The 13,922-nt window shown below is 36.3% G+C and overlaps 1 protein-coding gene across 2 annotated transcripts in view; it reads left to right on the forward strand.

Annotated features, from left to right (window-relative positions):
* The window catches only part of cntn5 (contactin 5), a 165,844-nt gene that overhangs the window by 100,127 nt on the left and 51,795 nt on the right, over positions 1 to 13,922 (forward strand). For both annotated transcript variants that reach the window (XM_023350705.1, XM_023350707.1), the window contains exons 9-12: positions 2,977 to 3,158; positions 6,472 to 6,608; positions 6,723 to 6,852; positions 11,586 to 11,730. In XM_023350705.1, the coding sequence (XP_023206473.1) occupies positions 2,977 to 3,158; positions 6,472 to 6,608; positions 6,723 to 6,852; positions 11,586 to 11,730 (594 nt within the window). The remainder of the gene's footprint in view (positions 1 to 2,976; positions 3,159 to 6,471; positions 6,609 to 6,722; positions 6,853 to 11,585; positions 11,731 to 13,922) is intronic.

The following is a 13,922-nucleotide window of genomic DNA, read 5'->3' on the forward strand; positions in this document are numbered from 1 at the left end:
ATTGTAACTCTGCTATAAAAAATGGCAGACTTTGGATTGATATTGCCCTAGCAGGAAATTTTACTGCGTTGAATTTAAGTCACAACAGAGCTGGGTTTGACAATATACAATATACCGTAGTTTTTCGGGGGGGTTACGTTCCAAAAAGAACCCGTGATAGGCGAAATCCGTAAAGTAGTAACCTTAATTTTTTTTACAATTATTATACAATGAAATACTCCATAATACATTGAAACCAAAGAACAAAACCTTTTAACAGGCCCAAGCATTTGTTTAACAAATAAAAGTACTGTATAAACTTTTTTTTTTTTTTTTTTTTTTTTTACAAATAACTACTGTACTGTAAAATAATAATTTTAATCATCAATACGAACTGAAGGCTTCAAATTGCGGAGATCAGCACCGCCCCACCGCGACCCGAGTCATTGATAATGAACGGGAGAAAATGAAAAATGATTATGAAAAAAAATTCAAAGTACAGCAGGACAAATAGTGACTCATATGTATTTCACTGCTCTTCTGACTGAGCGGCTGCATCCTGGCTCCGCCCTGTAGCGTTTTTTTCTTCTAAAGCCCGCGGTGCAGGTGTGTTTGTTCGAGAGAAGAACATAGTTATCGGTAGTTGTTGTCGCTCTTTTTAGCATCTTCCTCTGCCTTTTGGGCCCGACTGCAAGTGCCTTTGTTGGTGCAGAACGTTTTGTCAACATTATGGGTTTTAGAGAAACTTGAAATTGCAAGAGAATTTGCAAACTTAAATTTGGCAAGCTGTTTTACGTACGTGTACATATTAAGCTGCAACGTTATTGACACACAGGTAGAGAAGAAGCGGAGAGACTGTTTAGACAATCAGAATGCAGAACACAATGTACGATGCAAATCCGTGAAGCAGCGAGACCGTGAAAGGTGAACCGCATTATAGCGAGGGTTCACTGTAACGTAGTTTAGAAGTCAGAATTTCAACATGGCAACGCCCATAAACATGTTTACAAACATAATTTTAAGCTTTACTTTCTATAAGCAAACACCACTTTTAATTTGCTCAGTTTAGATCTGAGAAGCTACATGTAACATTGATTTTTAGATACACACTTACATGTGTGTCTTGTAAAATAAACAGGTTTCCAGCACATCAAACTCCTGCTGAGGGGAGGAGCGGCCATATTGAAAGGCGACGTCAGTCTTACAAGTCATAACAGGGTAGTCAGAGCTGCTTCCAGTTTCCCAGTGGGAAATCCGTCTTCGAAGGGTGGTCCAGTTGATTTTTCTGTTTCGAGTACAACATCATTCTTCTGTGACTCAAGTCAAGACAAAAATGCTGATTAGGAAATTTCTAGTTTATCCTTCATAAAAAATGTTCACAGATGTGCAAAGAATTTTCTTTGTCAAGTCATTTTAAAAAGTGAGAAAAATAATTTAGAATTCACTGCTCTTTGGATTTGTTCGCCTGGCCTGCTGCACCCCCTCAGTATTGAGTAACCACACTGACTCTTGAATACAGTGTGTGCTTTCAATTTCTGGTGTTTATTGTGTATAAGAGCAGGAAGTGATAAAGAGCACAGCCCAGGGATAAATGCTTCTCCTCACTGTGCGTGCTGGATTTTATTGTCCTGCACAATTTCCCAGATGGAAGCATTTCAGTTGGTGGGTTTGCCGGGTGCGTGAAAAGCTATTTGCATCTGCCACTCTGTCTGAAGTCTCTGTCTGCCCATATAATCTCAGAGTGCTGGAGTATGGAAGATACTTCTGCAGTCCCTCCCTGATGAAACACATTATGCTGCAATCCTGATATTCCTGCTGAGTCCATGTCAGCACTCCTTTCTCATCCATTTTGTTTGCTGGCCTTGTCACATTCACCCATCAAGGAAAGAAATGTTTTAAACTCCCTTCTTAAAGGATTCTGCTTTGCTAGGATCTCTACATCTTCTACAGAAGTGTGTGGATTAAGCTAGTTTTTATTTCAGACACTAACTTCGCTTTGCAGCAGCAGCTCAGTTAGCGACTCAATCAGCTGCTTCTTCATATAACTAACATATTGTGACTTATTATAACCAAAAAATGGTTTAAGTACCAACAGATATCATTCAGGCATCTAAATTAGCATGGGAAAACTCTCCAAAAACAACTGATAAAAAAAATCCGGTTTTAATTAGTGATAGCTCAAAACCAAACTGCATTCAACTAGAAAACTTAATGTACAGTCTGCTTACACCCCCCACCATTAATATTTGCTAAATTTCACAATGACAGAGAGAATAGGAGAGAGATTTATTCATTAATGTCTTTCAAATCATAAGTTTACATATAGAATGGTTACTGTCTCTTTAAAACAATGAGGGAAAGCCAAGAGGATGATGTTATGTCTTTGGAAAATTCTTATAGGTTAACTGACACAAACTAACCTGACCCAGTTAAACCAGTTCTGTGAGGAGGAATGGGTCAGAACTCCAATAAAATTGCAGAGAAACTTATGGAAGGAAAGCCAAAACATTTGACCTAAGTCATACAATTTAAAAGACAATTAGCCCTGATACTAAGCAGATTATCCTTGATACTGACCAAATGTGAATTTGAAGATCGTTTCAAATAAATCTCTACAGAATGTTCTCGTTAAGCTTTCTAGCCTTTAGCAAATAGAAATATTTTTGGTCAGTCTAACAGACCTTAAACAAGAGAAGTTTGGTCTGATTTGACTTCAGACAGAGAGAGAGAAAAAATGTGTCTCTTTATTTGCTGTATTAGAATATATTGATTCGATTCTGTGCGCAGTCACTTAGTATGAAATTCCAAAACACCCACATTTTTAAAGTGTGTTTGATAGATGGTGAAATTCAATGTAATATTTCTAACGAAACCTGACGGTTTGTAATAGAAAGTTGCATCATTCCCATTCGAACCTTTTATTGACCTTAGATAAAGCTAATGCTGCTTTTACAATGTATTGTATTACATACTGTAAAAGTTATTGTCTTTCCACAGTCCGGTGCCAACAATCACATGGAGGAAGATAAATGGCATCTTCCCCAAAAAGGCAAGACTCCGAAAGTCCCAGGCTGTACTAGAGATTCCCAATATTCAGCTGGAAGACTCTGGAACTTATGAATGCAAGGCTGAGAATACAAGAGGAGGAACTGCTTTCAAAGGGCATCTGCTGGTCTATAGTAAGTCTGAGTGCACCACTTTTACGTGTTCTTTTTGCACTTTATTGCTGGTAAAAATTCAAACTTTTTAATGTTAGAATGTGGTATGCATGCAGTCTTACTGCTTGGTTATTCAGGCATCCATGCTGCTATCCCCTGTTGGTCTGTTTAGATCATTTTTGCTTCTGCTCAGCCATCATACATTATCCAAGCGCAAGCATACATTATCACAATTGTTGATATATTTATTCCCAGAATAGCATGACTACACTATTGCTCTACTTTTAGCTTCCAAGCAATTTTTAAATTGTTGCTTGTCTTTTTCAAATTCAAGGCAAGAAACTGTAGAGAAAGGGTTTTGTTCTGCATATATCCTAGAAAATCTGAGACATTTCTGACATGCTTGGTTTGCTGTTTTGTTCAGGCCGGGAAAGAAGTGGGACGTTCCGACAAGAATTTAAGAAACAATTGTTTTTTTTCCTCCTTCTCAACATAATCTGATGCTTTTCTGTGTGGCTTGAAACGACTTCAAAAATATTGTTTTTGATGTTTTTAAAGAGCATATGTTATGATTTTTACTGATTTCATTTTTCAGTTTTAACTTGCAGCTCATTAAAATGTTTGAAATATTTGTGCAGATGTGTCACAAAAGGCTTTTTTTATTATCTAAAAGACAATGGAAAGACTTATTTATGCTTCATACATTTAATGTGTGCACTTTTATGGCTCCAAAATATATTTGCTTATTAAAGGAACACACAATTCTTCAAATAACAAATTATTTATAGCCAGAGATTTTGTTGTCAATATTTGCATGCTCTGATATTGAATTATGAAGCTTCAAATGTGAATCCTTTTATTTTTGGAATGCAGTAAAGTACTTCTTTTAGCTTCCCGACAATAAGAGGCACAAATAATGGAGCAGAGTTGCTGGCTGTACTTGTGATCATAAACTTATCTAAGCTGGTACATGTCTCCCATTTCTCTTTGTCTGTGCCTTGTGCACAGGACCAAGATAATGGACTACCTCAACCTTGGTAGAACACATTTCCAAGGCCCCACAGTTCTTGGCAACTTCCATTCTGTTGACATCACAAGGAGAATAGGGAGCTAATTTGTAGCAGCCCTGCACTAAATGTAATTTACACAGGTCACCTGGCAGCTTGAACTTTCATTGTGCGGGAGACCTTGCTGACCATAATCATTCAATCAAAGCACACCAAACGCATTCTGCTGAAGGTGGCATATGCATGGAAAAGAAAAGAGTCTGCTGGCCATGGAAGAAACAACTCAATACTCAGGGTGTCTACACACTGAGGAGGTGAAGAGGAAATACGCAAAGAATGCTGCTTGACTCTGTGCTCTGTTTGAATCTACACTTTTCAATTTTCCTGTGCAACAGAAATTGAAATAAATCAAGCGAAACATGTGTATGTACATTTCAAAGCTCATTAATAAGGGATGTAAAATGTATGTCTTTTAAGTGCTCTACCAATTAAAAGGGGTTGGAGGGAAGAATTATTATTTAAAATCTTTTATATATATATATATATATATATATTTTTTTTTTTATTTCATACTATGCTGTTATTCCCTCATTAAAACATACCTGCAATGTAGAAGTGGACATTTATCATTTGTCATTTATTGCAATAAATTTCTTATATATTCCAGTTAACTTTTAAAACCCTCCAAAACTCTGTGTTGTTGATATAGTAGTTTTACTTTTTTCTCCACTTTGTTCAACGAGAATTGTACTTCTTTACCCGTATGTTTCTTAATTGTCGAAGTACAATTTTTAGTGAAGAAACTAAAGAACTAATTATTATAATGTCATTGCAAAAAAGACGATGTTCTTTTACAATTATATGTTGTATAATTTTGCTACTATACAACATATAAGGGTGAGCAAAAGAAAGAGTCTTTTAGATTACGAAAAAAAACAGAGTTTTCATTGTTTTTAGAACACAAGCTAAGGGACTTTAATGCAGGATGTTGTGTCGAGCAGGAATATGAAGCCTTAAAAACAGAAAAGGTTGGAAAAAAGAAGTCCCAAGGAAAGACAGTTGACTTGTTTGCAGAGCTTATAGAGCTTTTTTGGAGTAGGAAGAAAAAAAAATCATTCTCATAAAGAAGAGACAAAAACTATTTGTGTGGATTTGGTTGAGAATTTTGTGTTAATTTTCTCCAGTTCTAATTGCCTCCTGGCATTTTCAGCATGCAAATTACACAATGGTACACACATTCATTAAAGAGTTGTGCAGTTAGACGTTAAAAGAGGCTTCCCTCTTTTTAATGCAGCTCGTGGTCCCAGAAACGCCTCGCTCTTGTTTTTTGCCCGAGTTGCTTCTTTATTAACAACTAGTTCAGATTTATGGGCTCAGTTTATTCTGCAAGGCAGACACGGTTGCCTAGCATTGGAATGTTTACTGGTTTAACATGCATCAATCTAAATGTTTATTTAATGTACTCTATACACTAATTAGATGATTTCTGGAACCAATTTGTTACTATAGAGTTTCTATTGAGAACATCAGGGTAAAGATTTGTATTTGTAATAATTGTGATGACCTACTCTTTGTTGATCTAGCTGACATTATCACAATGAAATTCATGAAGATTTGTGACCTCAGTGAGGCCTAGATTTACCTGATTTAAACTGATGTTGATGAACTTTCTCTATTCAATCGGACCAAAAATCGTACCAGTGTTGGCTGGCGTTGCAGCTGCCATTAAAGGTGGAGTAAAGTAGAATTGCGGCTGCATATATCAGGTTCCCAAGCTGCATTTTAAAAAAATATATATTTTAGATTTTCCACAAAAAACATGCGCAAACAGGTGCATAAATTCCACAGTTAAAGAATCCACAAATCTGTGAATACTGAAGCGTAAATAGACTGTAGTCCACTGTATTTTAGTTTGCTGATGTTTCAAGCTGAGAGTCATACCCCGAAAAGACCTGCAGCGGTAATTGCTGTGATAGATGGTTTCTCAAAGTATTTATCTTAAGGGACCTAATATGCTTTTCCATTTTTTTTAAATATCTGAAAATCTTTTATTATTTTCTGGGCCTATTTTGCAAGGCTGTAAATGCGTCATATACTGATCTGGAGAGTTGTTAGGTTTTATCCCTTAATAATGCCAAGACCTTTTTGGAACACAAAATGTGTGGTTTGGACGTTTGCCTAATATTCTAAAAGTTTGCAACACATTTCTTTGGATGTCTTTTTCCTTGATGCCTGTTTATAATTACAGAAAAACATACTTGTGGCTTCTGTATATTTTAAGGATTTATTACTCATTTTTATGTCTCTTTTTTTTCTCTATTTTTCAGCTCTCCCTCAATGGATCAGAATGATTAATGACACTCAGATGGATAGTGGAGAGAAGCTCCAGTGGGAGTGCAAGGCCATCGGGAGGCCCCGGCCCACCTATCACTGGATTCGTAACGGTTTGCCCTTGACATCCCAGGTACTTTAAATACACACAGAACCCCTCCTCTTCGTTAATTGCACACTTCATCCAGAGGTAAAAAATGTCCACATTCAAGGCCTCATTTTCCTCTGTGCTTTTGCCTCGTTTCAGGGTCGAGTTGAAATAGCGAATGGGGAACTGACCATTAACAAAGTGCAACAGACGGACTCAGGAATGTACCAGTGTGTGGCTGAGAATAAATACGGAGCCATCTTCTCCAATGCAGAGCTGAAGATTTTAGGTATTTTATCACCTGATTTATTAATGTAGACCAAGCTGCTACTTTCTAGACAAATGTCACTTTCCTTTAGAATACATTTCTTAATCTAATACCAGCTGAACCATTGGTGTCTGATTAAGGAACTGGCTGATAGGCGAAGAGACTGAAATGCAAGAGGAGAACGCTGAACTGTGAGATATGGTGATTGCCAATCAATGGCCCCTGATTTAACCCAGACTCTGGACAGATGAACAAACTAATGACTCTCCTGGTTGTATTCACTGAGGAGTGTGTGCACATCAAGTTGATGAGGGTCCAGAACATTTTGGCACTACTCTGAGGAGGATGTAAACCAGTAGCTTGTAGGTATGGATTTCAGCTAATGGAACCAAACGCTGGCAGTGGTGTGTTTGGTGGATTTTAATGACTTCATTAGGCTCTCATCAGAGCTCTGTTTGCTATCACAAGAAAATCCCCACTTCCAAGAAAAACAAACTTTCACTTCTTAACTTTCATCACTTCTTTTTCAGTGGAATCTCTGTTTTTCAAGCCAGACCTCATTAAATACTCCTGAAACAAGATGTTTAAATACACTGAAAGTAAACGCACTTAACCTTTGTTTGCTCTCACTAATTTCTCCGTGTTTAGCTCAGTTTAGATTACTAAAATTGTTTGTTTGCTAAATACCAGAAAATTGAGAAATTTGTTAAAATAATTATTTTATTCAAAATTAGAACTTTAAGAAACATAGATGATTCCATGGGTGTGTGGGTTTCTAATATGTCAATTCTCAATATCTGAGTTATTTGGAGGCACATCTAGGATTATCTGAAACACAACTTTCTTCTAAAAACTGAGCCATGACATGAAACTGGCAGATTACAGTTTGCTAAAGAATTCAGATGCAAAGATCTTACTTTGTGGGACTATATCACGTGTGGTTCATGAAATAGATGGCATTGCACCAGGCTTTATATTAAGATGGGATTTATTTTTTTCTTTTAACAGATAACAGCAAAATTATGTAAGTGGATCTCAATGTATCAGAATATTATTAAAAAGTTTCTTCATTTCAGCAATTCAGTTCCCTATGTGAAACACATATCAGCTACATACAGACTGTTTTCAAGCCTTTATTTCTGTTATTTATGATAATAATCCACATATAACTAATACAAATATGGCATCTATTTTTTTTAGATTAGAGTACTTTAATATATTCTGTGTTAGAATGTATTCATATTTATCGAAATGTAAAAAATACAGAAATTTTAGCTTAGTGAAACATTTCATTTCAGGTTGCTAATTTTTTAAAAGATAAATTAAAATGCGACAAATGAGTCTCATCAGAGCACATAGTCTATTTTACTGAGATGTATTTGTACAAGTAACAGCAGTGTTATCTTATAAGAGTGATAGATGAAGTTCTGTTATTTCCATAGCATGACTTTGCAAACAGCCAACGTTGTCTTTTTTTCTTTAAACTAACTTGATTCTGCCAGACAGTCAGTGCCTTGTCAGGGATTGCCATAATTGTCTAATCACCTGCAATTGTTGACAATTGCCTACTTACGAATATCTTTGTATCATTATTGTTTTCTCTTTCTGCCAAACCAGCATTGTGTGCACTTGGAAATTTTTTTAGACATTAAAAGGCGAAGAAAAAGTGCTTCTATGCCTTAAGGCTGCAGGCTAAAACATAAGAGTCGTGCTGAAATAGCTGTCCACTGTTCTGTGCTGATGCACTATTTTCTCCTTGTCATCTTCGATACTGGGACACATCTGGTGATACCCATTCCCCTTTCATTTTTCCCTCAGGGATGACTTGATTTACTGTCTTTTATGGCTTGCCCTTTTCTGAAGGGGAATCTGTGGCATTTTGAAAATCTTACTGCAAATGGATAAAGTTTTTTGTGTACGTTCTGGGATGTCTGTGTAGAACAACACTGCTTGGTGAGCTTTATATTCAAGATTCAAGGTGTTTGTCTGCAAGATTTAAAAGTTGTAGGGCTTTTAAAAGGCTTTATTCAAGCCGACGACCAGATACTCGTGGCTTCCTCGGAGTCACAGTCATGTTGGATGAGATTTGGAAGCCGTTGATGAATGTTTTCATAACTTTACCCTACGGGCACGTCTTCCCAGTGACCTGCGCTCTGTCTCAATGTCCAGAAGCGAACACTATCAGGACAGATTACATGACTAATAACAGCCTGCAGATGAGCGATCACCAGAGGCTGCACGGGGTCAACAGCTGCCCTCACGTCTGCGATCTTGTCCCAGATCCAGCTCTTCTGGGAGTGTGGTAGCATGGAGGCATGTGAGCAGTGGTGCCACCAGCTTTGATTAAAGCAAATACACACAGCAACTGCTCCGGTTTCCGCTCCTTTTTTTGTCTACAGGGACCTCTGCCACTCAGACAACTACTCAGGCTCAAAGACACAAGTGTTACAGGGAGAAGGGTTGGCCTGTAGCTACAGATGAGATTGAATTGTCATTGTGTATAACGTCACCTATGAGGCATCATTCAAGATTTGAATAACCACTGTTGACAAAGCCCTAGAGCCTGTGAATGGCCAGTGCATGTTTCTCTCAACAGATACATAATTGTTTACTATTTGTATCGTATGTACTTATTACTCTCTCGGGCAGTCTGGTTAAATTAATGCCAATAACAAAATAAATGATAATGAAAAAAAAAACAAAGCATCCAACTATGTCATCTTCAAGTTGGCACTTTGTCTCACCAAACAATATCTAGTTACATAACACACTCAAATAATTCAGTTAAATGGCACTTTGGAACATTTTACAATGTTTTGTATTGTCTTTTGGCAAATATCAGCTTTATTATGCTGCTAATGAGAGACGTTTGTATTCGGGTCCTGGAAATTCACATAAATAATCTACACTGTCACTAACAGGCTTGAGGCTACAATTCCCCATATCTTCACTTGTATTTATAGTTACAAGATTGATGCTTGATTATGATCATCAGAGTCAAGTCAAGTTTATTTTTATAGCATATTTCAGGAACAAGGCATTTCAAAGTGCTTTACATGATAAAAACATAACACAATAACTAATTATGTTGAGAACAGCAAACAAGCAACAAACGCCACATTTTCTCAAATGCTATCATCAGAGTCATCAAGAATAATTATCATCAAACACTGGGATGAAAACTAGAACTAATCAATTTTCCAGTTATTATTATTCAAAACCAACTCTAAACAAGTGAAATGGGAATTTAGCCTTGAAGGAAGTCAGTGTTTTTGCTGTTTTGCAGTTTTTTTAGAGGTTTGTTCCAGATTAGTGGAGCATAATAACTGAATGCTGATTTTCCATGTTTGGATGTGGAGATTCAAAGTATATTTGAATCAAGAAACCTGAGTGGTCTGTGAGGTTGATATAAGATAAGATTTATTTGTCATTGTCATCAACAGATTACAACGAGATTGAGATTTGCTCGACTCGAGTTAAGATGCAGGTTATGTGTATATGCGTAATATACCAAGATAAAGAAATGAATAGTACAAAATGAGAAATAAACTTAGACATCAGAAGATGGTTGCAGCGCCTGGAGGTGTCGCAACAGAATTTAACAACAACATGTCTTTAATGGTGCTAAGCCATTAAGGAATTAACTGACGAAAGTATTTTTAACATAATGTGTAATGGTCAGTGGTTCAGTGATAGACCAAATACACCGTACAAAGTTTACCGTCCCAGGTTTGATTCCCAATTCTGGGTCATTCATTGCATGTCCTCCCCTTCTTTTTCTGCTCTTCTTCCTGTGAATCTACTAGTGAATGAAGGGCACTAATGCCAATAAAAACCTCCAAAAAAGATTTGGTGGCCCAAAGATGCAAATATTTAAGCAGATGTTTATGAGGAAAATTTTTCTGCCATAATCCAAGAGCACACATTTTCAGTCTGAAAGCAGGATTTCATGACTTTATTCTCAAAAGTTTTAATACTTTTGTTTACAGTTTTATTTTGAAAGCAGGAGCAAAAGTATTAAAGATTTTGAGAACAAAAGACGTGAAGTCCTGCTTTCAGACTCTTGGATTATTACAGAAAAATTCCAACAAGTGAGCAGAGAATTTGCAAGTGAAGATTTGCTCCGAGCAGAGACGAAGTGTGAGCGTGAGGAGAGGTTTTGAGTACAATCATTGCAAATTTTGAGAAGAAAGATATGAAGTCCTGCTTTCAAAATAAAAATGTAAGCAACATTTTTTAAAACTTTGAGAACAAAAGACATTAAATCCTGCTTTCAGACTGAAAATGTGTTCTCTTGGATTAAGGCAGAAAAATTCCCCCATAGATGTTCACTTCTCATCCTGCTGATTGTGCAGGGTGGCATGATAAATATGGAACCTTGTGTAGCTCACTGACCAGTGGCTGATTTAAATGAACCTCTGCGTCATGTCATATTTATACTCCAGGAAAACATGAAGTCATACATTAGTAATTAGAAATTCCCTGGAAGTATGCAGCCCAGTAACTGTGGCACTGATTTAGTAAAAAAAAAAAAAAGATTTTGTTTTTTAATACAATCTAAAATATTTAATTGAATAAATTAAATATTTTAATTGGAAATTAAATCAATTCTGATTGATTTAATTTTAATAAATTAAAATTAAACATTTTAATTTATTCAATGATCTTGTTGATTTATGAAGTGAGCCATGCCATTATAAATATATTTTTAAATCCACAGTTAAAAAAAAACGTTGATTGTCTGTCCCACACAGCGTCTCCACCCGTCTTCGTCCCCAATCCGATACGGGTCATAGCCACACTCGGAAAAGACGTGTCCCTGGAATGCAAGCCGAAAGCATCGCCCAAACCCCGCATAACATGGAAAAGAGGAGACAGGAGGATACAGCCAAACAAAAGGTAAAACACTCTATTGATTTATTTAAATAACACAAACACTCTCATGCTGAAGCAGAACAAGACCTGAAATAGGTGAGATGTTTGCTTTCACAAAAGCCTGGCTCTAGTTTGAACATGCAATAACTGTGAGCTGCCTGATGCATGTTGTGGTTTCAGTTTCTATGTTATAAAAAGAATGTTAAAGACAAAAATTGGACAGGTTACTCAATAAACCTGTCTGCTAAATCTTTATTACATATATACAGTATATATATATATATATATATATATATATATATATATATATATATATATATATATATATATATATATATATATATATATATATATATATATATATATATATATAATATATTGTCATATATAGTTCAATTCACAGAAAATTTTAATAAACTAGTTAATATTCCCTTATTGCACACTAAAAGTAATAGGCTAGATGGTTTAAAGATGACTTTATTTCAATTTCATAAAAAAAAAAAAATAGTATTAAATTTTTATTGTCCTTTATCCTGGAATATTTAAAGATTTTATAGCCCTTTACAATTAGATTGGCTTATAAAAGTTTTTTTTTTTTTTTTGCTCCCGTATATTTATTTCTTATAGTATTGTAACAAAAATCCAACTGTTATCATTCTGGCCCAGGCCTCTGAGGGTTGGTAGGCACGTCTTTTTCCAACACGTCCAATTTTTATTACAGTTTCTGAAATTAAGTGTCACTGTTGGAATAAAACACTATAGGTACCGGCAGAGCTTTGGGGGCTCATACTTAACCCCCTCCGCTCCTCTAGAATGCTGACAATTTAGTCCCTATATTTTCATTTTTAATTCACATGCAGTTTGCTGCTTCATCTTTTATGAAAAGCATCTCCTGCGTGCACCCGGTGGGGGCCACATAAGCGTAAAAACCCATCAATCAAAGTGAGCGCCGCAGCTGAAATTATCACTTACCACTGAGAATCCAAAGTTCTGACTGAGGGAAGGGAACGTTTGTTTATCAGCCAAGATTTAGTAGTCTGTTCAACAGCCTCATGGCAAGGGCAGAGGGCTGATAATCAGATCCTCAGTGTGTGTGGCTCCTTCAAACAGACAGCTACAAATCTTTACAACTCCAACAGGTGAACTGAAGAGGATTTTGGTATGAGTTTGATGCTGTTATGTGACTGGAGGGTGAAATTTGGCCTTTGCTTTGAACTGCACTGGTACATTTTTGGATTACCTTGTTTTTGTTTATTACCTTGTTTAAAATTCTGTTCTGAAAAAGATTGCCTTTGTGAATTAGGAATGCCATTAAATAAATTGTTAAATTACAACAGGAATGCCTGTTTTATTGAAATGTTGGGTGATTGATCACAAAGTAACATAATTGTGAAAAGGAAGGAAGGTTTAAAAAAGATATTTTGTTGTATGAATTTTTATTCATTTTCCCTGGTTTGTAGAACTATCTTTGGCTGCTGGTCCAGCTGCAGATCTTTTGGGGTGTGTTTCCATTAGTTTTGCACATTTGGACTCTGAATTGTTGCCAGTTTTTCTTTCCAAATTAGCTCAAAGTCTTACAGCAAAGTTCCAATTAGAATTAGGTGTGACTGGGCTACTAATGAATAGGAATAAGCTTTATTTACTCTTAGTCTCATTATCCTGCTGGGCCTCTGCCCCAGCCGTAAGTCTTTTAAGCATCTAATTTGTTTCTATGACCTTTATTTAATTACATCCATCTCCCCATCAATACTGACCACCTACCATGTTGCTGTTGAAAAATGTATCAGATTTTCAGGCTCAGTGCTTGGTTCCCACATACAGTGGTTTGCCAAAAAGTTAACTTTTAGTCTTATCCAACCTTCTTGTTTGTTGTGCTTGTAGCGAACTACAAGTGTAACTTAATATGGCTTTCTTTAAGTAATTACTTTCTTCCTGGCTCTCTTCCAAACAAGCCATATCGGTGGGTTAGATTGTAGTTGATAACGGATTGCATGGAGCTCTGAGTTGTTCAAAGCTAGAAATAGTGCTTCATTGTCCAACCTTTTGTTAAATTTCTCCACAATTTGCTCTTGGGCTTGATGGCCATAGCTGTTTGTTCACTAATGTACTCAACAGAAGTTGTAGTTAGTGTCACTCTTTTGTAGTACTCTACAGAACAGAAGGGAACTTCAAGAGCTGTTTTATAACTCTTGAAGTTATAAAACAGCTAATGTTGT

Source organism: Xiphophorus maculatus, chromosome 18 (genome assembly GCF_002775205.1).
Source record: "Xiphophorus maculatus strain JP 163 A chromosome 18, X_maculatus-5.0-male, whole genome shotgun sequence".
NCBI lineage: Eukaryota > Metazoa > Chordata > Actinopteri > Cyprinodontiformes > Poeciliidae > Xiphophorus > Xiphophorus maculatus.